Here is a 25,441-nt window from a genome sequence, read left to right as displayed (position 1 = left end):
GTGTAGTTTCGTTTGCTAGAGCTTTTCCAATGTCAAGTATCTTTTCCTTAGACCATGAGATCGTGCAACTCCCGGATACCGTAGGAGTGCTTTGGGTGTGCCAAACGTCACAACGTAACTGGGTGACTATAAAGGTGCACTACGGGTATCTCCGAAAGTGTCTGTTGGGTTGGCACGGATCGAGACTGGGATTTGTCACTCCGTGTGACGGAGAGGTATCTCTAGGCCCACTCGATAATGCATCATCATAATGAGCTCAATGTGACTAAGGCGTTAGTCACGGGATCATGCATTGCGGTACGAGTAAAGAGACTTGCCGGTAACGAGATTGAACAAGGTATTGGGATACCGACGATCGAATCTCGGGCAAGTAACATACCGATTGACAAAGGGAATTGCATACGGATTGATTGAATCCTCGAGACCGTGGTTCATCCGATGAGATCATCGTGGAACATGTGGGAGCCAACATGGGTATCCAGATCCGGCTGTTGGTTATTGACCGGAGAGGCGTCTCGGTCATGTCTGCATGTCTCCCGAACCCGTAGGGTCTACACACTTAAGGTTCGGTGACGCTAGGGTTGTAGAGATATATGTATGCGGAAACCCGAAAGTTGTTCGGAGTCCCGGATGAGATCCCGAACGTCATGAGAGGTTCCGGAATGGTCCGGAGGTGAAGAATTATATATAGGAAGTCCAGTTTCGGCCACCGGGAAAGTTTCGGGGGTTACCGGTATTGTACCGGGACCACCGGAAGGGTCCCGGGGGTCCACCGGGTGGGGCCACCTATCCCGGAGGGCCCTGTGGGCTGAAAGTGGAAGGAAACCAGCCCTTAGTGGGCTGGGGCGCCCCCCTTGGGCCTCCCCCATGCGCCTAGGGTTGGGAACCCTAGGGGGAGCTTCCCCCTTGCCTTGGGGGGCAAGGCACCCCTTCCCCCCTTTTGGCCGCCGCCCCCCTTGGAGATCCCATCTCCCTGGGCCGGCGCCCCCCCTCCCAGGGGGCCTATATAAAGGGAGGAGGGAGGGCAGCAACCTACAGGCTTGGGCGCCTCCCTCCTCCCCTGCAACACCTCTCTCTCTCTCGCAGAAGCTTGGCAAAGCCCTGCCGAGACCCGCTACATCCACCACCACGCCGTCGTGCTGCTGGATCTCCATCAACCTCTCCTTCCCCCTTGCTGGATCAAGAAGGAGGAGACGTCGCTGCACCGTACGTGTGTTGAACGCGGAGGTGCCGTCCGTTCGGCACTCGGTCATCGGTGATTTGGATCACGGCGAGTACGACTCCGTCATCCACGTTCATTGGAACGCTTCCGCTCACGATCTACAAGGGTATGTAGATGCACTCCTTTCCCCTCGTTGCTAGTATATGTAACACCCCGCATGTAACTTGCCATATTTGTAACTCCGACTCTTGCCATTTCCGGCCATGTGATATGTTTTTCCCTCCGTTGTCGGGTTTTGTCTTTCGTTTTGTATTTTGTCATGTCATGCATTTTCATATCATGTCATCTTGTGCATTGCATTCGCATACGTGTTCGTCTCATGCATCCGAGCTTTTTCCCCGTTGTCCGTTTTGCAATCCGGCGCTCCTATCTCCTCCGGTGCACCCTTCTTGTTTTCTTTCGTGTGCGTGTGTCAAACTCTCTCGGAATGGACCGAGGCTTGTCAAGTGGTCTTAATATATCACCCGGAGACTACCGGTCAAGTTTCGTTTCATTCGGAGGTCGTTTGGTACTTCATCGGTTAACCGGGCATCCGCAAAGTCCATCTGAGTATCCAGCAAAAACCCCCTCCAAAACCAGCCCAAAGCCCACCAAACTCTCTTCCATGCTCTAGGTCGTTCGATCACGATCGTGTGGGCGAAAACCGCACCTCATTTGGAGTCTCCTAGCTCCCTCTACCTATAAATGAGTGAGCATCCCGAAATACATTTGCAGACTAAACCCTAACCCTCTCCTCGCGCCGCGCCGGACACGTCCGCCGCCGGCCGGACGCACCGGCCGCAGCCAATCGGCGCGCGCCACCTCACCCGCCTCTCTCTCCTCCGCGCCGCCGGCCCGCAGGCCCATCGCCGGCCCTCCGGCCCGCCTCCTCCCGCCGCCGCCGCCTCGGGCCCCGTGCCCGCGCCGCCGGGCGCCGCCGCCGCCAACTCCGCCGGCCGCCTTCGCCACCGGGCCCCGCCGCCGCGCCTTCGCCCGCCGGTGGTCGCCGCCTCCGCCGGCGGCCCCCTCCTCCGGCGCCGCCGCCTCGCCTCCGGCCGCCCCCGCCCTCGCCCGCCGGCCCTCTCCTCCTCCGGCCCGAGCCGGCGAGCTCGAGCGCCCGCGCCTGGAACCTCCCCCGATCCGATCTGGTCAACGGGAAGGTTTGACCCGAACCCCCTTTTTTTTTCCTAAGTCTGTGAATTCCATCAGCAAGTGCTTGTGCTCTCGATGCCGTAACTTTGTGCATGTAGCTTCGATTCGCGCGTATAATATGTCAAATTGTTCGTCTCATGATGCTCTTCATTTCGTTCAATTGCACCATGTTCATGAGAGGTCATCTTGATTCCCAAATCTTCGTTGGAAGAGGGCTAGTTGCTGTTAATCTCTGGTTCTTAGCAGAACTTGGAGATTTGTCATTTTTGTATCATTTATTCTGTGCATCTTTTGAGCATGAGCTCTACATGTGTTTTGAAGTATTCCATGCCATCTTTCCAGTGGTATAGTCCATGTATTTTTGTGATCTCTGTGGTGACTAGCACAAGCATGCAAAGTAGGTCCCGTAATAATTCTGTTTTCAGGGACTTAGTGATCTCTCTAAGTCTTTGTCTGCTGTAATTTTGTTGCCATGTAAACTTGATGCTAGAGAGAGATCCATGCACATTTTGGAGATGTTCAGTAAGGATGTTTTATATCTATAGTTGTAATTGATCCATTCCTGCAATTGTTTGCAATTTTAGAGTACCATAGCATGACTCAATCTTGCTCTACTTTTGCTATAAAATATTTCTGGCAGATTCTTAACATGATATGCATTTTTGCCAAGCTTATTGTAGTTGATCCATACATGCTATGCAATTGATCTTGTCATGGATAGCTTCATAAACATGCCATCTTGCTGTAGGTATGCTTGGTTTGTCATGCATTGCTCTGTAGTGAGTGCATCAAGCTCACAAAGAGGCCTACATATTAATATTTCTGCCATGCTCTGTTTTCTGCTAAGTCTGAAACCTGATAACGAAACTTGCTATGTTTACATGCTTGCCATCATATCTTCTGGTCCTTTTTGGCTTATGGTCAGTAAGGGACTTTTGTCATGTGCATTTAGTAGAACACTACCATGCCTTGTCTTGCTATGTTAAGTTCCTGTAGCATATTGATTTCGTGCTCCGAACATTGCTACCTGATGCTGATTTCTGCCATGTCCAGTTTTTCACTAAGTCTGTGAACCTGTAATCTTTTACACTGTTGCCATGCTTGTTTGAGCTTGATATGTTGTGAACTAGCCGTAGCTCAGTGTTCATCTTTTGTCAAGCATCTCCTGTAGATTACTGCCATGTGCTTTGTTGCTATGTTGGGGTGCTGTAGCATTGTTACTTGTTGTATTTTAAGTGCTATCTTGCTGTTTATCGCAGATTAGTGTCATTCTTGTTTTGCTTGTCATTTGCAAACCTTGTATCCGATTCCGGTGATCTTTATATCGATTTCGACCGAAATCATCTCATCTTTCCAGTGGCATGCTTGGTTTGCCAAGTTACTGCCATGTTCATCATTTTCCTTCCGGAGCACGCATACGCATCGCATATCATATCTTGCATATCATACATGTCTTGCATCATGCTGCTTGTGCATTTCTCGTTGTTGATTGTGGTTCCGTTTGTTTGTGTTCTTGTCTTGGGTAGAGCCGGGAGACGAGTTCGTGAACGAGGAACCTGTCGAGTACGCTTACGAGGATCAAGCTTTCGACAACTCTGAGAATCTTGCAGGCAAGATGACCACCCCTCGAAATCACTTCTATCTTTGCTATGCTAGTTGTTCGCTCTATTGCCATGCTCGCTACCTATCACTTGCTATATCATGTCTCCTATTTCAGCCATGTCAGCCCCTAACCATCCTTTCCTAGCAAACCGTTGTTTGGCTATGTTACCGCTTTTGCTCAGCCCCTCTTATAGCGTTGCTAGTTGCAGGTGAAGTTGAAGTTGTTCCATATCGGAACATGGACATGTTGGGATATCACAATATCTCTTATTAAATTAATGCATCTATATATTTGGTAAAGGGTGGAAGGCTCGGCCTTATGTCTGGTGTTTTGTTCCACTCTTGCCGCCCTAGTTACTGTTAAACCGGGATTATGTTCCTTGAGTTTGCGTTCCTTACACGGTCGGGTGATTTATGGGACCCCCTTGACAGTTCGCCCTGAATAAAACTCCTCCAGCAAGGCCCAACCTTGGTTTTACCATTTGCGACCTATACCTTTTCCCCCGGGTTTTCTAGAGCCCGAGGGTCATCTTTATTTTAAACCCCGGGCCAGTGCTCCTCTGAGTATTAGTCCAAACTGTCAGTCGCCGGTGGCCACCAGGGGCAACTCTGGTCTGGCCTATCGGAAGCTTGGACAATCCGGTGTGCCCTGAGAACGAGATATGTGCAGCTCCTATCGGGATTTGTCGGCACATTCGGGCGGCTTTGCTGGTCTTGTTTTACCATTGTCGAGATGTCTTGTAAGCCGGGATTCCGAGACTGATCGGGTTTTTCCGGGAGAAGGTTTATCCTTCGTTGACCGTGAGAGCTTATGATGGGCTAAGTTGGGTCACCCCTGCAGGGTATTATCTTTCGAAAGCCGTGCCCGCGGTTATGAGGCAGATGGGAATTTGTTAATGTCCGGTTGTAGATAACTTGTCACTTGACCCAATTAAAATACACCAAGTGCGTGTGTAGCCGTGATGGTCTCTTCTCGGCGGAGTCCGGGAAGTGAACACGGTCTGTGTTATGTATGACGTAAGTAGGTGTTCAGGACCTCTTCTTGGTCATTGCTAGATGACGTCCGTTCCTTTGCTTCTCTTCTCGCTCTCATATGCGCAAGTTAGCCACCAAATATGTTTTTGCCGCTGCAGCTCCACCTCTTTGCACCATTCCCCCTTTAAACTTAAATAGTCTTGATCTCGCGGGTGTGAGATTGCTGAGTCCCCGTGACTCACAGATACTTCCAACACCAGTTGCAGGTGCCGACGATGCCAGTGCAGACGATGGCGTCGATCTCAAGTGGGAGTTCGACGAGGAACGTGGTCGTTATTATGTGTCTTTTCCTGATGATCAGTAGTGGAGCCCAGTTGGGACGATCGGGGATCTAGCATTTGGGGTTGTCTTATTTTCATCTGGATGTTGACCGTAGTCGGTCTATATGTTTGTATTTTGGATGATGTATGAATGATATTTATGTATTGTGTGAAGTGGCGATTGTAAGCCAACTCTTTATCCCATTCTTGTTCATTACATGGGATTGTGTGAAGATGACCCTTCTTGCGACAAAACCACTATGCGGTTATGCCTCTAAGTCGTGCCTCGACACGTGGGAGATATAGCCGCATCGTGGGCGTTAGAGTATACTCCATAGATGCATCTTGGTGAGCGTAGGAAAATTTTAAATTATGCTACGATTCCCAACATCACCCCCTCTTGATAGTATTGGCTTTTCCTATGGACTCAATGTGATCTTGGATCACTAAAATGAAAAATGTAGAGTCTTGTGCTTTGAGCTTGAGCCAATCCTTTTGTCCTTAGCATTTTGAGGGGTCCACTTTCCTCATCCATGCCATGCCAATCATTGAGCTTTTCTGAAATATTTATCTTGAAATAGCATTAGCTCAATGAGCTATATGTTGTTAGGAATTACCAAAACCACCCAGGGATAGTTGCACTTTCACATGGGAAGAATGGGTGGCTATGCTGGTTTGATCAACATGGTGAGCGGTTGCTTTGGAGGTACGATGAATGCCATGGGAGGTTTGAGTGGCGACATGAATGCCAGTGGTGATATGGGTGGCGACATGAATGCCACAAATCACGCAATGAAGGAAAAGAAAGATGAAGCCAACGATGAGGACAAAGAAACAACGAGTGGCAAGGATGGTTGAGAAACCATATTTCTTTTATCTATGTTGATCGTGCACTTTTGTTGATGTTGGCACTATGTTTATAACTTTCATTTGAACTTCATAGGCGGATTTGAAGTTGAATTTTATATGTTATTGCGTGTAGTCATTTTGTATGGTTGTGGTGCAAAAAATCGTATGTTTCATGATATTATAGTTGAAATGCAGGTTCGGCTGCGGTGTGGCTCCCCTATTTTAGGGTTGCTGTTGGAGACGTGACTTCTCGTGCCCAAATTTTTTTTTGTTTGTGTGCCCCAATTTTTTTACTCCGCATCCATTTTGTGCCTAAAATAGGGCAGCCGTTGGGGATGCTCTTAGTCCTCACAGGTGTGGCGCTTGGGCGAACGGCGGCGCTACTTCTTCGAGTTTGCTTCCAGGCTCCGATCCTCCTCGAGTTTGTCTACCAAAACATAGTCGAAGGAGCTCCGGCGTAGATTCCTATCATCTTTTTAGGGCGGTGAGGTTAGAGGTTTCTCGTCATGTAGCGAGATTTGGTGCCAGGTGCTTCAGATCTATGTAAGGGTTCAACGGTGATGACTGCAGCTCCAGGGCATTGGTGGGCACGTGCACGAAGACTTTCCAGTTGTCATCGACAAGGTCAAGTCAGCTCTAGTAGGGGAGCGGCAACAGCGACACATCGACGGCTCGTTCTGGCGGCAGTGGTGGTTGTTTGGTGGGCTTGGAAACTCGATGTAGTCCTTATTATATTTGGGATGCTTTGTACTTTTGATGAACTTTGATTATAGATTTGGATCATTTTCAAAAAAAAAGAAAAAAAGACAGAGGGAATATGCAATATCCATACACCCATTTCAAGCTCCTCTGTGGTTCTAGTCCCTGCAAAAAGTTGCCCTGACATTCTAATCCAGCCTACGAATTCATCGCGTATACGGCACGAGCACCGGCCAATCGACCTCTAGGAAACAAACACAGAGCCGCACCAGCCTTGCTTCTCACTCCACACCAATCTACACCGCCTTTAGTAATGTTTTGCCCGCCCTAGTTCTTCACAAAATATTAAAAATTGCTCGCCCTAAACCTACAACATCGTTATCAAATATTCCCTGCCAGGCTCAGATTGCCGGGACGAACTGACGGTTCACATTCGCAGATGACAAGACGTGACGATGCCATCACTTCCTTAGGTGGCGAGCGCTTTGGCGGCACAACATGCCGAGACGCCTTTCTGCCCGGCCGGTGCATGCCAAAATCGCCAACTCCTCTCCTCCGATCATCACAAGCTAAAAATAATGCTCTCGCTTCTCCTGTTCCTTTCGTCGAGACGAATCCCTCCTCTCGTCTCCTATTCGACCTTCCATTATTGTTCTTGTTATTACTTGTACCGGTATTATTTTTCGTTCCAGATGATGATGTCTGAAGAATCATCGTATGCAGAGATCAGCTAACTTAATCCAACAGTGTTAATTAAAGCAGTGGGGGTAACACTTTGGCGGCTGCTAATTAGCTTGTGGAGCAGGATAGCATGGAGGACCATGTGATGCGAGTGACGGCCGCTTATATTCCAGGGGGGCAAAAGCAAACAGTGCCAGCAAACAAAACATCAACCTCTGATCTTCTTTTATCTCCAGAGTGTTAGGCACCTACGTACGATGCTGACTCGGATCCGATGGAGCCACTCGGGCACTGGGGCGCTGGGGCGGCTGGGGGCTCTGATGATAAGCTTCTCTGCAGACATCCATGTCATCACCATTCGGCTCCAAACCCATCGATTTCTCTCTTCCTTTCTTTCTTTCGGCGCCGCGGTACGTCAGGATAATCCATGAATTCCATGAACATCACCTGCCTCAGGTTTTATAAGAACAGCTTGTTTATAATTTCGTAAGGTGCCGTGGACGATGACGGGTCGGATGGGGGCGGCCAGGTCGGTGGGTTTCTTTTCTGCAAGAGGAATTTGGATGGCGTCGTGTGGGAGGGGGTCCAGCATGGCGCCTTTGGATTGGCCGACTTGGCGTTCTCCTCCTCCAAAGCAGCCGATCATGTGGAATTCCCTCGCTGTGGATCGCTGTCATCAGCAGCCACTTGACCGGATTCAATATTCAGGGCTGTGGATGCACCTCCCGTTCCCCATTCCTTTGCCCCTTGGCCCCCCTCGTGGTTCCTCCAGTCTTCAGACACAAGTAACTTTAGCAGGCGTCGAGACTTCCACGGCTCTGGATCATAATAAAGCAATGATCTCAACAGTAAAGAGACTTTGATAACTAGTATTCTTGTCAAATCGGAATAATTCATTTCGTCTGAGATTCAACTGCAGAAAAAGATGCAGGAAGAAGAACGACACCTGAGCTAACATAACCTTTTCTGGAAAGGGCTTACCTTGAAATACATCAACATACCGACGTTCCATTAGGGAAGTTACTTTCACCCTGTCACGCTTTCCGCACGATCTGATTCAGCGGAGCTTTCGATGGCCTGCGGAGAAAATTGGGCAAATCCGTCGTCGGCTTGAATTCCCAGTGCATCGTGAGGTAAGCTGGACACAGCCTTTCGGGGCCGCCTTTAGCCATTTGCATCCGAAGCTGAATGTGACAAATGATCCAACGGTAGGAGATAATTTGCACCTGAAGGGACATCACAAAGGCAATCATGTAGTACTACTAATGTTTATGTAATACCAAGCAACCAAAAAAGAGGCAGATGATAGTATTCCTACACCTAAAATGATACTCTTATTCGAGCCGCACTCTACGAGCAAAAAAAAGAACGAGAGATAGGATCCAAGAACGAGATAATCTTGGATCAATTATGGACCCAATAATTCCCCAGGGAAAAGGTTCTGTGGGTCCCGGCGATGCAAGACTGTAAACGCACTGGTCCAGCTACCACTACCATGTGCCCCAAGCACCAGTTGGCATTTTGGCACCTAATGCTGAGCCTCCATGTTCACTGATCTGCCATTTCGGGGATAATCGCTCCCACTTAATCAAGGTTTGTGGCTGATTAAGCGAGTACCAACTCACTGTCAAGAGCACTGTCAGTCTGTCGCTGCTTTCCTAACCGCTGCTCAGCAATAGAAAACACGTCTGACAGAGGAAAGGTCGGTATAAAGACCACCAGCTTTTCAAGCACCCACAAGACTTTTATGTTAAGAGGCCTCTGTCTCCCCCTCTCCCCCTCCCATTCTTTCTTTGTTTCTTTCTTTTTTTTCTCTTTCTTTCCTTCTTCACATCCTGATCTGGAGCAATGGCGACGGAAGACGAAGCGCGAGAAGCGGCAGATGGGGAGGTACGCAATGGCTCCTTGTAGTCTCTTGAGGTTTCTTTGCAGCACTTGTTTCCTTCTGTTTCCATGCATGCATAGATACTCTGTGAAGATGTAAAGCAGAGCAGAAAGTTTCGGTGTTGCGGAATCAGCTGCACAGTGAGGAGCATATTTGTAACAGTTCAGTAGACTTTGGCTAGTTTGCAAGAGAAATCATCATTGTGTCATATCTTCTGGTTCCACGGTCTCTTTGTTTTGTTGATCTCCCTCTGTATGTTGCATACACACAAGGTTCTTCATGCAGTCAGCTCTGTATGTTTGAAATGACACTGATCATCACATTTTTGTGTTCCTAAACAAAAGAATCAGAGTCAAAGCATGCAACAAGTGAACGAAACTACATGAGTGATCAGGTTCCAGTTTGATTTATGAAAAACTATCTAAGTTTCCAGAAAAGGTTATTTTCCAGATATAATTGTACAAAAAATAGCATGTATTATCGTTTGTTTAGAAGGATCATGTTTCAGGGAACTTGGTGGGCGGAACAAATCAACATATACAAGTACTCCCTCCGTCCCAAAATTCTTGTCTTAACTTTGTCTAGATACGGATGTATCTAATACTAAAACGTGACTTGATACATCCGTATTTAGACAAATCTAAGACAAGAATTTTGGGACGGAGGGAGTATAAGTCTATCATACACTCTGCTCTGTTCTCTTGATTACTGACAGAAGAATTCACTAGCAGTACCCTCTGTTTGTCCACTTGATAATTCATTCCTGAACTTGATATGAAGTTAACTGGCATGCAGATTCAACCGATATTAATAAAATACTGTTAGCGAAAACTCAACAAAGCGCTAGATATTTTCTTCTACGGTTCTAGCTATCTAGAAGAAACAGTTTGTCTAGGAATACAGTATAGATGGTGAGAAGGTCAACATTTATAAGAACTGTTCAGCCTAAAAGTTACACTGAGTGTGAATTGTCAAGTGTGCTGTGGTAAGACAAAGGCATAAAGCGCACAAAGGCTACTTAAAGCATGCAGAAGCATATAATTGCAGCACTATTCCGCTAAAGATAAAATTATATATGTAAAAATTAGCCAAGGCTCTTTGAGTCACGAGGTTGTCCAGTTAGGATGCCCATATGCTAAGCTAAGATTTCAGCTGGTTGCCCACCTGTGTTGGCATGTGGTACTGCTGTATTGTTTAACAAGTTATTCCTGCTATTTTGTTGACCAGTTTCTGAAATACTCTTAGATGCACTGAACCTGCATGTGCCATTCAGTGTCACATACTAGTGAGACATAATTAGCCAGCCGGAAATCATTGTTGTCATGCAGGAAATTATATTTGTAGTATAGCCTAATGTTGTTGGATGTCCTTTTGAGGAATTATAATTGAAAGCACACAATTTTAAACTATACTAAATCTAAGAATGCAGAGTTCACCGTATTCTTTTTGCCACCCTGTCTTTTGTAATTATGCAAACCCTGAGTGGCATTCGGTGTACTTTCAGTTAAATGTTCGATTTACCTGTTTGTTTCCCAGGAAATTCAAGTGGAAGCTGGGGATCTAGGAACAACCCATTTGCAAATGAACCTAGACAGCAAGCTTTCATCTCATGCGGAGATGAAGGATGAGGCAACAGCCATGGATTCAACTGAAGGAATGAAGGTTTCAGAGGATCAAGTTTTAGAAAGAGCACCCTCTGTAGTCGAAATTCTTCAAGAAGATACTCCAAATGGTACACATGCTTCTCTGAATGGTCATATGAAAGAAGGGAAGATTTCGAATGAGAAGCCACAAGAAAATGGTCAGAAAGGTAATGAGCAGGTAGAAGCTTCACCAGATGGAATAAGCACCGATCAGAGCAGCACAAGCAATGGTGAAGAGGCAATTGATTCTTTAGGCCATGTTGAGAACACTACAGAAGATACCAGCCTTCTAAAACATGATAATGAAGAGCCAAAGGAACATTGTCGACAAGATGTAGAAGGTAATGCAATAGAGAGCAAAATGGTGCACAAAGACACACTGCAGCCTGACAATGATGTTGAGCCAACAATTGATGCTCAAGAAGGCCACAATCTGGAACCAGCAGAAGTAACTGAGGACACACAACCCGCAACCATGCCATGTATTCCTGGCGAAGAGGTTGTAGCTGAAGCACCTGCTGGAGTCCAAACTTCTTTGGAGCCTAATGTGGATGAGCCTGACGCCCTTCCGGATACCAGTGATGGAAACACAGAAACAGTTGAGCCAGCTAAAGTGGATAAAGAGAACTGTCCAGAAGATGAAGATGTTGAGATCGTCAAACTAGAAGATCAACCAAGTGATAAAACTGATGATGTGGATGCAGACCTGGTGCATGAAGAGGTGCCTAAAAGCAAGAAAACAGATGTACCCGAAGATATGCCTAAAACTGGGCAAGCTGATGAGTCGATGAATGGTGATCAAGTGCTGAACCAAGAATCAACAGAAGAAACCAGTGACCCTCTGCCTGAAAAAACTCAAGAAACTTCTCATGAGAGCAATGTGTCCACCTCTAAGGAGACAACTCCAGAACATGATGCAGTGACAAGGGAGCCAGCTCTTGATGTTCAAGTGCAAAACCAGGGATTAGCAGAAGAAATAGCAGATGCCAAAGAAGTTGATGCTGAGAAAACAGTTCAACAAAGGGGTATTGCTTTTGAGGAGGTAACTCCAGAAGATAATGCAACAATCATTGAACCAAGTTCTGACATCCAACATTTAAATAATGTGGAGTCAGAAGAAATAAAGGGTCTTGAAGATGCCAAAGCTGGAGAATCCTCCGATCAAAGCAACGTGACAATTGCTGAAGATGCAACCGAAGATAAGGAAGCAACAGAAGATATGCAACCAGTTCAAGGGTTGGAAGAGGAAGAACCTAAGAACACTGGAACTGTCGAAATGGATGAAGCTTCCAGTCAACCACATGCTGATGTCATCAATAACCTTGCTGAAGAAGACAGTGTACCAGCATGTGAGCCCCAGGTGATAGGATTAAAAGAAGAGGTGAAGGACACTGGAGCCACTGAAACTCAAGAAATCACTCAACAAAGTCATGCTGCTGCTTCAGAGGAACTAGTAACAGAAGATAATTCTATGGCAATTGAGCCATCGAATGATGATATCCAGCAAATCCTGGAGCAAGGATCATCTGAAGTTAAGCACGCAGAAGTTTCTGACACTCAAGAAATCTGCCATGAAAGAACTATTTCTGCTCCTGAGGAGGACTCTGTAAAAGATGATGTAACAGCAGAAGGACCAAGCTGTGATGCCCAAGAGGTAGAAAATGTAGCATCAGTAGAAGAAATCAAGGAGAACACAGCTGAGGATGTGTCTGAACAGCAAATGCGGGGGCTTGAAACAGAAGAAATACAGAACACTGAACCTGTTGAAACAGAAGAAGCTTCTGATCTAAGGCATCCTGCTCTCTTGAATGACCCAGCTCAAGAAGATATTCTACCGAGTGATGTGCCAAAGACTGAATCAACAGTAGACGTGAAGGATACTGAAGCCATTAAAACTGAAGCACTCCCCCAGGAAAGCAATGATTCCATTTCTGAGGAGCCTGCTTCAGAAGAAAATATAACAGCAAGTGAAGTAATTTGTGATGATCTTGCCAGAGAGCCAGATGTTGATATGCAATCAGTGCAGGAGCTACAGTCAGAAAAGAAGAATGCTGAATTTACTGAAGTGAGTGAAGCATCTGGTGAAATGGATGCTGCCGTCATTGAGAACCCAACTCATGAAGATAACCTAACCACAAGTGAGTCGCTTGTGATGGAATCAGCAGAAGTGAGCAGCAATGAAGCCACTGAAGGCCAAGAAATGCCTCAAAGTGATGCTACTCAGTCAGAAGATCACAAAACAGAAGAAAATATGGCAGTGAGTGAACCACAGATCCTGGAACCAGAACCTGCTGAAGAAATGAGAGACGGTGAAGCCACTGAGCCTCAAGCTATCTCACTAGAAAGCACGTCTGTTCCAGAAGAAGATGTAACAGCAAAAGAAGCAGCTTCTGATATCAGAGAAGTACAAACCGAAGAGCCTATAGAAGAACCTGATGATGTGAAAGCTGAAGAAATATCCAACCAAAGCAGTGGGACCATTGTTGGAGAAACAGCTCAAGAACACAAGTTACTATCAAGTGACCCAACTAGTGATGTACAAGCAAAGGAGCTCGAGTCACAAAAAACTGGTAACAGTGAGGATGTTCAAACTGAAGAAGCTTCGCATCAAACACACGCTGAAGAAACTTTGACAGAAAATGAGCCACAAATAGCAACAGAAGATAACAGAGCAATCCTGGCAGATGTTAGCATTCAGCAGCTTCAAGGGCAAGAACCAGTTGAATTCAGGGACACTGAAGCTACTGAACCTCAAGGCATCTCCCCATCTCACACTGCCTCTGGTTCTGAGCAGTCCACACCAGAAGATAACGAGATGACAGAACCCAGTCCTGCAACTCAAGCAGAGAATTTAGAATCAGCAATAGTGACGGAGGAAAGTAAAGATATGAAAAGCACTGACGCAATTGCTGAGGAGGAAACTCCCAAAGAATGCGTACAGGAAACTGAGGCACATGTTGATATACCACCAGTGGAGAATACTGACCCCGCTGAGGTGCATGACAATGCAACGACAAATGACCTGCCAGCAGAAGAGGTGAAGGACAATGAAGCCATAGAGGTTGCAGAAATCCACTATGAGAGCCCTGTTGCAAATATTGGTGATCTCACTGAAGATGCCAAAAGCAATGTTGCTCTTGAAGATGAGGCAGCTCCTGATGAAGATGTAAAACCAACAGAGGCAACTGCTGCTATACCACAACCACAAGAGCCAGAATTAGAAGAGATCAAGAATAGTGAACCTGTTGAAGTGGAAGATAATATAATAGCAAGGGACCTGCCAGCAGAAGAGATCAAGGACACTGACGCCATGGAAACTGAGATGATCCCTCATGAGAGTAGTGGTGCAAACATTAGCGAGCTCATCAATGATATGAAAAGCAATGTTGCTCTTGCGGACGAGGCAGCTCCTGATGAACATGCAAAAGCAACAGAGGCAACTGGTACTATACCACAACCGCAAGAGCCAGACCTAGAAGAGATCAAGAATAGTGAACCAGCTGAAGTGGAAGGAAACAAATCAGCAAGTGATCTGCCATCAGAAGAAGTGAAGGATACTGAAGCCGTGGAAACAGAAGCAATCAACGACAGCACTGATGCAAATAACAGTGAGCTCACTGAAGATCTGCAAAGCAATGTTGCTCTTACAGACGAGGCAGCTCATGACGAACATGTAGCGGTAGCGGAGACAACAGTTGATATACCACAAGCACAAGAGCCAGAACTAGAAGAGGTCAAGAATATTGAACCTGTTGAGGTGGAAGAAACTAGATCAGCAAGTGACCTGCCAGCAGAAGAGGTGAAGGAAACTGAAGCAATCAACGAGAGCACTGTTGCAAACACCAGCGAGCTATCTGAGGATGTGACAAGCAATGTTGTTCCTGCAGATGAGGCAGCTCCTGAAGAGCATGTATTAGCAACTGAGGCAACAGTTGATATACCAGAAGCACAAGAGCCAGAACTAGAACAGACCAAGAGTACTGAACCTTCTGAAGTGGAAGAAATCATATCAGCAAATGATCTGCCAGCAGAAGAGGTGAAGGATACTGAAGCCGTGGAGACTGAAGCAATCAACGAGAGCGCTGATGCAAACAACAGTGAGCTCCCTGAAGATGTGAAAAACAATGTTGCTCTTGCAGACGAGGCCGCTCCTGAAGAACATGTAACAGTAGCTGATGATACAGTTGATATGCCACAAGCACAAGAGCCAGAAGTAGAAGAGATGAAGAATACTGAACCTGTTGAAGTGGAAGAAAACATATCAGCAAGTGACCTGCCAGCAGAAGAGGTGAAGAAGACTGAAGCGATCAACGAGAGTGCTGATGCAACCATCAGCGAGCTCACAGAGGAGGTGAAATGCAATGTTGCTCTTGCAGACGAGGAACCTCATGAAGAGCATGTAACAGTAGCTGAGACAGCAGTTGATGTACCACAAGCACAGGAGCTGGAACTAGAAGAGATCAAGAATACTGAACCTGTTGAGGTGGAAGAAAAGATGTCAGCAAGTGACATGCAGGCAGAAGAGGTGAAGGACACTGAAGCAATCAACGAGAGCGCTGATGCGAAAATCAGTGAGCTCACTGAGGATGTCAAACCTAATGTTGCTCTTGCAGACGAGGCAGCTCCTGAAGAACATGTAATAGCAACTAAGGCAACAGTTGACATACCACAAGCACAAGATCCAGAACTAGAAGAAATCAAGAATACTGAACCTGTTGAAGTGGAAGAAAACATATCAGAGAGTGACCTGCGCGCAGAAGAGGTGAAGGACGCTGAAGCCAAAAAAACAGAAGCAATCAATGAGAGCACTGATGCAAACATCAGTGAGCTCACTGAGGATGTGAAAAGTAATGTTACTCGTGGAGATGAGGCAGCTCCTGAAGAGCTTGTAACAGCAACCGAGGCAACAGTTGATATTCCACGAGCACAAGAGCCAGAACTAGAAGAGATTGAGAATGTTGAACCTGTTGAGGTGGAAGAAAACACATCAGTGAGTGACATGCCGGCAGAAGAGGTGAAGGACATTGAAGCCAAGGAAACTGATGCAATCAATGAGAGCAGTGATGCAAACATCAGTGAGCTTACTGAACATATGAAAAGCAACGTTGCTCTTATAGATGAGGCAGCTCATGAAGAACATGTAACAGTAGCCGAGACAACAGTCGATATACCACAAGCACAAGAGCCGGAGCTAGAAGAGATCAAGAATACTGAAGCAGGTGACCTGTCAGCAGAAGAGGTCCAGGAAATTGAACCCAAGGAAACTGAAGCAATCAGCGAAATGACTGATGCAAACATCAGGGAGCTCAATGAGGATGTGAAAAGCAATGTTGTTCTTGCAGACGAGGAACCTCATGCAGAACAGGTAACAGTAGCTGAGAGAACAGTTGACATACCACAAACACAGGAGCCAGAACTAGAAGAGATCAAGAATACTGAACCTGTTGAGGTGGAAGAAAATAGATCAGCACGTGACCTGCAAGCAGAAGAGGTGAGGGAAACTGAAGCAATCAATGAGAGCCCTGATGCAAACATTAGCGAGCTCACTGAGGATGTGACAAGCAATGTTGCTCCTGCGGACGAGGCAGCTGAGCATGTAATAGTAACTGAGGCAACAGTTGATATACCAGAAGCACAAGAGCCAAAACTAGAAGAGACCAAGAGTACTGAACCTGCTGAAGTAGAAGAAAACATATCAGCAAATGATCTGCCAGCAGAAGAGGTGAAGGATACTGAAGCCGTGGAGACAGAAGCAATCAACGAGAACACTGATGCAAACACCAGTGAGCTCACTGAAGATGTGAAGAACAATGTTGCTCTTGCAGACGAGGCCGCTCCTGAAGAACATGTAACAGTAGCTGATGATACAGTTGACATGCCACAAGCACAAGAGCCAGAAGTAGAAGAGATGAAGAATACTGAACCTGTTGAAGTGGAAGAAAACATATCAGCAAGTGACCTGCCAGCAGAAGAGGTGAAGGACACTGAAGCAATCAACGAGAGTGCTGACGCAAACATCAGCGAGCTCACTGAGGAGGTGAAATGCAATGTTGCTCTTGCAGACGAGGAACCTCAAGAAGAGCATGTAACAGTAGCTGAGACAGCAGTTGATATACCACAACCACAGGAGCTGGAACTAGAAGAGATCAAGAACACTGAACCTGTTGAAGTGGAAGAAAACATATCAGCAAGTGACCTGCTGGCAGAAGAGGTGAAGGACGCTGAAGCCAAAGAAACAGAAGCAATCAACGAGAGCACTGATGCAAACATCAGTGAGCTCACTGAGGATGTGAAAAGTCATGATACTCGTGCAGATGAGGCAGCTCCAGAAGAGAATGTAATAGCAGCTGAGGCAGCAGTTGATATACCACAAACACAAGTGTCAGAACTACAAGAGCTCGAGAATGTTGAACCTGACAAGGTGGAAGAAAACAGATCAGAAGGTGACCTGCCAGCGGAAGTGGTGAAGGAAATTGAAACCAAGGAAACTGAAGCAATTAACGAGAGCACTGATGCAAACGTCAGCGAGCTCACCGGGGATGTGACAAGCAATGTTACTCCTGCAGACGAGGCAGCTCCTGAAGAGCATGTAACAGCAACTGAGGCAACGGTTGATATTCCACGAGCACAAGAGCCAGAACTAGAAGAGATCGAGAATGTTGAACCTGTTGAGGTGGAAGAAAACACATCAGCTAGTGACATGCCGGCAGAAGAGGTGAGGGAAACTGAAGCAATCAACGAGAGCACTGATGCAAACATCAGTGAGCTCACTGGAGATATGAAAAGCAACGTTGCTCTTATAGATGAGGCAGCTCATGAACATGTAACAGTAGCTGAGACAACAGTCGATATACCACAAACACAAGAGCCGGAGCTAGAAGAGATCAGGTATACTGAAGGAGGTGACCTGTCAGCAGAAGAGGTCATGGAAATTGAACCCAAGGAAACTGAAGCAATCAGCGGAAGGACTGATGCAAACATCAGCGAGCTCAATGAGGATGTGAAAAGCAATGTTGTTCTTGCAGACGAGGAACCTCATGCAGAGCAGGTAACAGTAGCTGAGAGAACAATTGACATACCACAAGCACAGGAGCCGGAACTAGAAGAGATCAAAAGTACTGAACCTGTTGAGGTGGAAGAAAATAGATCAGCAAGTGACTTGCAAGCAGAAGAGGTGAAGGAAACTGAAGCAATCAATGAGAGCCCTGATGCAAACATCAGCGAGCTCACTGAGGATGTGACAAGCAATGTTGCTCCTGCAGACGAGGCAGCCCCTGAAGAGCATGTAATAGCAACCGAGGCAACAGTTGATATTCCACCAGCACAAGAGCCAGACCTAGAAGAAAGCAACAATACTGAACCAGTTGAAGTGGAAGGATTCATATCAGCGAGTGACCTGCCGACAGAAGAGGTGAAGGAGACTGAAACCAAGGAAACTGAAGCAATCAATGAGAGCACTGATGCAAACATAAGTGAGCTCACTGAGGATGTAAAAGGCAATATTGCTCATGCAGATGATGCAGCTCCTGAAGAACATGTAATAGCAGATGAGGCAGCTCCTGAAGAACATGCAATAGCAGCTGAGGCAACAGATGATATACCACAAGCACAAGTGCCAGAACTAGAAGAGCTCGAGAATACTGAACCTGTTGAGGTGGAAGAAAACAAATCAGCAACTGACCTGCCAGCTGAAGAGGTGAAGGACACTGAAACCAAGGAAACTGAAGCAGTCAACAAGAGCGCTGATACAAACATCAGCGAGCTCACTGAAGATGTTACTCTTGCGGATGAGGCAGCTGCTGACATACAAATCGATGTACCACCAGCAAAGGAGCCAGCACTAGAAGAGATGGAGAATATTGAACCTGTTGAAGCACAAGATGGTATAACATCGGATAATGTCCCAGCAGAAGAGATAAATGACACTGAAGCCATGGAGACTGGAGAAATCCCTCATGAGAGCACAGATGATAGTTTGACAGCAAGTGCAGCACTTCCTGATATTCAACAAGTCCCAGAACAAGAAGCAGTTGAAGATAAGGCATGCACTGACACCACAGAAAACCAAGGGGAACCTCAACAAAGCATTGTTTCTACTTCTGCTGAGCTTACTCCAACAGAAGAAGAAACAGCAGTAGTAGAGCATACTCAAGATACACATGTACAGAATGCCGGCAGTGAACCGGGAAGTGACCCAAATTTGCTTGTCCAATCAGCACATCAATCAGAATTAGCTGAAGACAGCAAGGGTCAACTTGTAAAGGCAGAAGAAACAGGCCAAAGTAATGGTGCCACCCTTGAAGAACCAGCTGCAGATGACAATGCCGCAAATGAAATCGGCCCGCTTGCTGATTCTAAACAAGAGCGTGGACTAGAATCAGCGGAAGAAAACAAATGTATTGATGCTACTGAAGGTGAAGAGGGCTCCCATTTAAGCCAAGATCCTGGTTTAGAGGAGCCAGTTTCAGAACGTGATATAGCAACAGTTGAGCCAACTTCTGATATTCAGCAAGTAAATGACATGGATGAAGCAGAAGAAATGGCGGCCACTGAACCCATCAACGGGGAAGAAATTTCCTCTCAAAAAACAGAAGTTGCTACTTTGGAGGATCCATCTCCAACAGATAATGGAACGGTGCCAGAACAAAATCCTATTGAGTTAGACGAAGAGAACTTGGGAAATGAAATCAGCAATGCAATCTTGGCGGATGAAGACATCAAAGAGGAAATACAAGAGCCAACAGAACAAAAGGTATGTGCCCTTAACCGATAGTTTCTTTCATCTATTTGAGACGTTTAGCACTTATATCACTTGCATATATGTTAGATATTAAAAGATGTAGGTAGTGCTAAACTTGTTCAGAACTCCGAAATATACTGAAACTGATATTTGCATGATTTCAATTTTTTTAAGTAGGTCGTTTTGGTTAAACTGAATAAATAACCTTGGTACATCTAATTCCGCTGCAACATTGTATCTAGCAAGAGACACATAGAAGCTCATCCATCATAACTCTGTAATTATTGACTTGTAGGTTCACTACTATCATTGTCTGACAATGATGGTGTATACAAAAAATTACAAAGATCTAACCAAGTGATGTAAAACTGATTATTGCCTGAAGTTGTAAAGTGCAACTAGATTGAAGATTTGTACTTTAAAAGCATTCCATTTCAATTGCATAATTCTGCAATCTATAACAGCAGCGAAATATTACCACTACTCGTCTGAATTTGAGCATGCTCACTGATGCATTTGATACAGGACGAATCATCTGACTTGGGTGAAAAAACTGCTTTCACAACTCAGAAGGACGAGAGCGCTACTGAGGAAGATGTTGTACAAATTTCTGGTGAAGATACAGTAGGGACTTCAAACAATATTGAGCAAATCAAAGAACTGCCAAAATCTGTAATTGAACATAATGCGATAAAAAGTGGTGACCATACCGATGATCAAGATGACGAGCAACTTCACAATGTGGAGCTTCAAATGCAAGTGTGTGAGCGGTCAGTGGATTTAACCACTGAGCAGCCAGATGACCACGTGCAAAAGGTTAACTTGGATCAGCAGAAGAAAGAAGATGAGGCGATTGAAAAGCAAACGGAAGAAATACAGACAGATGAGCAGAAACATGATGACAGTAGGGCTGATTTCACCACAGAGACAATATTGGAGCCCCAGAGCAACGAAATTGACACAACAAATAGGAAAGACAACGCTGATGTGTTTGAGGTGAAGATTCTATAACTCGATACATTTTGTAATTTATCTTCAAATTTTTCTCATGCACCTCCTATTTAATGATTGTCCAGGCTGAACAAACAGAGGCAGTGACTACTGAAATGCTCAAGAATGAACAAACCCTACATATAGCCCAAGAATCCATTCCAAGCGTTACAGATGTGAAGGTTGAGAACTCCACGGAAATAGAAGAAACAATTGAACAAGAAGATGCACCCAACAACACTGGCACTTTATATACTGATGCTGATGCTGAAAAATATAACGAAGATGAGAAGGAGAATACAGAAATAGATGCAGCAGTAGCAAAAACTTCTACTGATGAACAGGATGGAACAACTGATGAAACTATAAATGAAGAGGTCAGTCCAAAAAAATTATTAGCACACTATGAGAAATTTAGGCATGATCTTGTTTCATTAAAAACTTCTATGCTGGACCAAATAAATTCAAAGTTCAAACTTTTAGGTCTCTCCCGTACTGTTCTAAGAAACACCAATTTTTCATGTTAGTATATAGAAAACTGTTAAATTTTCAAGGGGAAGATTTTCCTAATACACGTAACTGATATCACCCTGAGTGTAATGTAAAACATTGATTAGCAAGCATTTTTTTCAAGAATTATCATCTCCATCTTGTGATATATTATCATCTCCATCCCAGTACACTTCATAATTAAATGGCTCGCTATTAAGCAGAAGCATCATTAAGATCGAAGTAAATATATCAGAATGACTCATACGGAGTTCACAATGGCATACACCAACATATGTTAAAATTTTACAGTACAGAGCTAAAAAACACAGTACTCATGATTGGTGGAAACTGTTAAGCTTAATGCACTAGCCAACGGAACCCAAAGTCCGAAGTGATGGAAAGGGCTAGGCAATCCACATATACACTTCAACACCCCCTCTCACGTGTGACGCGGGAAGTCAACAGATGGATAGACTCAGAGGTATGGGTCAAGAGGCCTATATGTGGACAAAAAGGGGGGAACATCAATTTTGGATAAACTGTGAAAACCAGGACTGAACTCAAGACCTTAGCTCTGATACAATGTTAAGCTTCATTCACTAGCCAACGCAACTAAAAGTCCGAACTGATGGACTTATCAACAGTAATGCTAAGAAAACTATGTTTTTTACTCATCTTGTGGTTGAAAATGATTTGGGATTACCCGTCGAGAAGGATCTAAAGAAAACAACTGACCTAGCTCCTTCAAATGAAGTAATGCTAGAGAATGTAAGAATTATTGACGTGATTACTGCTCATGATTTCATATACTTTGAAAATAATAATAATCCTTTTCATTTTTAAGGTAACTATATCAAAGATGAAACATCTGGGCTCCTTTAAAGATAATCCCCCTTTTTTAACAGCAGATAAGATTAACATTAAAGAAAATCAAACTAAGATTGCAATAACAAAACAAATTCTACAGGCAATACAGAATATCAATAAAATGAAGAGACATGAGCTTGGGCTTTGCAGCCAGTAGAAAAAAAAAATCTTCTATACAGTATCTGCGTCTGTAATTTTAGTGGTAGAGAGAAGCTTGTTTTTTCATCTGCTGTTCAAGAAACAAAGATACCAGTCACTCTCCATCTAATATTAATGATATAATAATGATCAGCAAAATGAGCAATTAATTGATGTGCAGGATCCTACGGTGGTTCCTCAGAATGTTGAATCCAGAGTGCACTCAGAAGAGAAAGAATGCATAAACGCCAATGATGGTATGCAGGCCATTCAAGCATCAGAAGAAGAGATCGTTGATGAAGTGGAAAAGGAAGAAATACAAAATGAAGACACCAATGTTAATCATGAAGAAATTGAGACCAAACTTGTCGATGAAGAGGCGTCTGGACTGCAGGACTTGAGCTTTCATCCAAAGGTTTGTGCGACCAAATTTTCTGGTCAAATCTTCTTTTGATAAATTATTAAGGCTGTTACTTTATAGTAAGAGAAATAAGTGGGGGAAAATCTGTCATTCAGGTTATAGATGACAAGTTGGCAACAGAGCAGAATGGTGCACAAGTTGAAACTGACTCGAATGAGGAAATGGCGACTGGCTATACTGCAGTCACTGAATCAGTCAAACTCGGTGAAGCTATCTACAATAAGGTCAGTGGACAAATTCCTTAGCTATTAATGAAGATTTAAATTTATTCTTTTAAAGCTAATTTCATTTTTTTTTCCAATCTAGGCTGGTGGACCTGATGTGGCACTATCTGATGAAAATCTCGCCATTGAGGACAACAGAAGGAATCTTGAGGCTTCACCTGCAGTTACAGCATCAGGAGAAAGTATGAACGAAGACAATGAACATCATAAGCCTGATCTTCCCGCACACTCCGCCATGGATGGAAATGAAACTGAACAGGCATCTGGCTTAGAAGTGACAGAAAGAGAGTTGTTTCCAGAGAAGCCACTCCCCACCGGATCAGAAGAGCAAGAAGAGAGTCAAATAACCAAAGAACAAGATGGAGAGAACGTACAAGAGCAAGAAACTGATGACACAGAGAAAGAAGAAAAAGAAGCTGAGCAGAGTTATTTGCCTGTCTCCCATTTTCTGATGAACCTGATAATGGGAAAAGAGAGCAATGAGCCAGATGGAAATTCGGAATTTAAGGCTGAAAAGAAGCAAGAAGAAACCACAAAAGATGGCAGTTCTTTGATCACCTCGCAACAGGAAGAAAGCTTGGGGCCAATCCCAACAGAAAATAAGGTGGACAATGAACGCGTCTTTGAACAAGGAAAACATAATATAGAAGGCTCTGAAGAAACACATGATATCAAGCTGGAAAAGGATGAAGAGCTCAATAGGGACACTCATGGTTTGGAAGCACCAGTATGCCAAAACAATGTCCATGGTGAAACTTCTAGTGAAATGGTACCTGGTGGATCTGGCCTGACTACAGAAATGGAAACTAGAGACATCAAGCTGGGTGAAAAGGCAACCAATTCTGTTTGTCAGGAACATATGGAAGCGACAACACAGATTGAAGAAGGAAGCTTGAAGCTTCATGACATAACAAGCCCAAAGGTTTCTCAAGAGGACACATTAGAGGAAGGAATAACAGACCTTCAGCACGAGCCTTTACCTGAAAATAGAAGTTCTGATGCAGTGTCCGGGCAAACACTCTTGTTGACAGAACCAAATATGGGTGATGAAAAGAATTTGCCTAATGACACTGACGATCTTCAAAGTCCTCTGAGCACAAAAAGAGAAGAGTCCAATGAATCTTCCATCACTGAGGCCGAAAGTACTGTAGAGGCAGAACTGGAGAATGGAGTAGACAAGGAAGAAAAGAATCAGCAGACAACCACCACAGGTGGAGTTACAGAAGAACAGATAGAAAATGAGCATGATATCTCGCAGAAAGGCACAGAGGCAATATCTGATGAGCAGAAGGGTGAAATTACTGAACCAGTTATGGGCAATGAGATAAATTTGATTCATGAAAAGGGGATTTCTGCAGGCTCAGAATGCAAGGACGAAAAACAAAGCTCTAAGTTCTCAAACAGTGAACTAGACAACTCTGAGAAAGCTTTGGAAATTCAGTTAGATGGTTCCAGCTTGCATATAGACCAAGATAAGCAAGATGAATCTGCAGGCGACCAAATTGTGATGGAGAAGAACAACCTGCAAGACAATCCAGGAGAATCTGATTTGCAGAAGGTGCAGGAAACGGAAGTTGCACAAGAATCTCCTGAAGAATCTGATGAAGGTGATCAGAATTCTTTGCCCATAAGAGAGCCTGTGATCAAAGAAGTGAATGTAAACAAAACTGTTGATAACCATGTGCAAACAGTGGACACACAATCACAGGAAGAGCAAGAAACATTTAATTCACAGGTTCAGGAGCGTGATCTCGATGTGGCTTCACCAGAAGAAGCTCCTGAGGCTGAAGAAAAAATTGTGGAGTCAAAGCCAGAATTCAGCACAGATGAAGAACAAAGTCCAAAGAAAGATGAATCAAATATGGCAGGAGAGAAAACTTATGATGAGAAAACAAAGGGTGCACAGGAAGCTAAGAGTCTCACTGACGAAGCGAAAACCAAAGTTGAAGAACAAGGAGTAGTACAGAAGGCGTCACACAATCAGAAACGTGATCTCGATGTGGTTTCACCAACAGAAGCTCCTGGGACTGAAGAAAATGTTGTGGATATAAAAGAGCCAGAGTTCAGCACAGATGAAGAACAAAGTCCAAAGAAAGATGTATCAAACATGGCAGAAGAGAAGAGTTATGAAAAGAAGACAAATGGTGACGACGAAGCTAAGAATTTCACTGATGACGCACCAACGAAAATTGAAGAACGAGAGGCAGGGCAGAAGGCATCACCTAAAAAGCATAATATCTTATCTGGTGTCGGATCAAAGGTAAAGCACCAACTAGCAAAAGTGAAGAAAGCTATCATAGGCAAGCCTGGGCACACAAAATCTGAATTACCAAAAGCTTGAGACTGCATTCACCTTAGTGTGTGTATATTTTTGTTACTATTTGTACATTTGTATGCTGTTTACTTGAGGTGTAGTATGACCGTGATGGTACTAGTAAACATCAAGGTTTCGCTATGGCCATTGCATTGAAATGTTGTGTGATTGAAGAACGATTTGTAAATACAGATAGTGTGTAAATCAAGGTTTGGTAATTGTGAGTTTGAGGCATAACTGAGTGCAAT

At 44.7% G+C, this 25,441-nt stretch overlaps 1 protein-coding gene across 1 annotated transcript; it reads left to right on the top strand.

Moving 5' to 3' along the window:
* The first annotated feature begins 8,981 nt into the window (after positions 1–8,981).
* LOC109758072 (uncharacterized) lies at positions 8,982–25,430 on the top strand. Its single transcript, XM_020316914.4, has 7 exons — positions 8,982–9,369; positions 10,901–19,759; positions 20,273–20,743; positions 20,824–21,114; positions 22,416–22,649; positions 22,751–22,879; positions 22,962–25,430. Exons 1-7 carry the CDS (start codon positions 9,328–9,330, stop codon positions 25,218–25,220), a joined length of 12,285 nt encoding a protein of 4,094 aa, XP_020172503.3. The 5' UTR covers positions 8,982–9,327; the 3' UTR covers positions 25,221–25,430.
* The last annotated feature ends 11 nt before the right edge of the window (positions 25,431–25,441 follow it).

This window comes from Aegilops tauschii, chromosome 6 (genome assembly GCF_002575655.3).
Source record: "Aegilops tauschii subsp. strangulata cultivar AL8/78 chromosome 6, Aet v6.0, whole genome shotgun sequence".
NCBI lineage: Eukaryota > Viridiplantae > Streptophyta > Magnoliopsida > Poales > Poaceae > Aegilops > Aegilops tauschii.
This window is presented reverse-complemented; position numbering and strand designations above follow the sequence as displayed.

What these genes read in the sequence shown, in the direction of transcription:
- LOC109758072 (XM_020316914.4), top strand. Translation starts at nt 9,328, where the DNA reads ATGGCGACGGAAGACGAAGCGCGAGAAGCGGCAGATGGGGAG. An exon ending in GAGAAGCGGCAGATGGGGAG is followed by an intron (nt 9,370 to 10,900) that starts GTACGCAATGGC and finishes TTTGTTTCCCAG; the next exon opens with GAAATTCAAGTGGAAGCTGG. An exon ending in ACTTGAGCTTTCATCCAAAG is followed by an intron (nt 22,650 to 22,750) that starts GTTTGTGCGACC and finishes TCTGTCATTCAG; the next exon opens with GTTATAGATGACAAGTTGGC.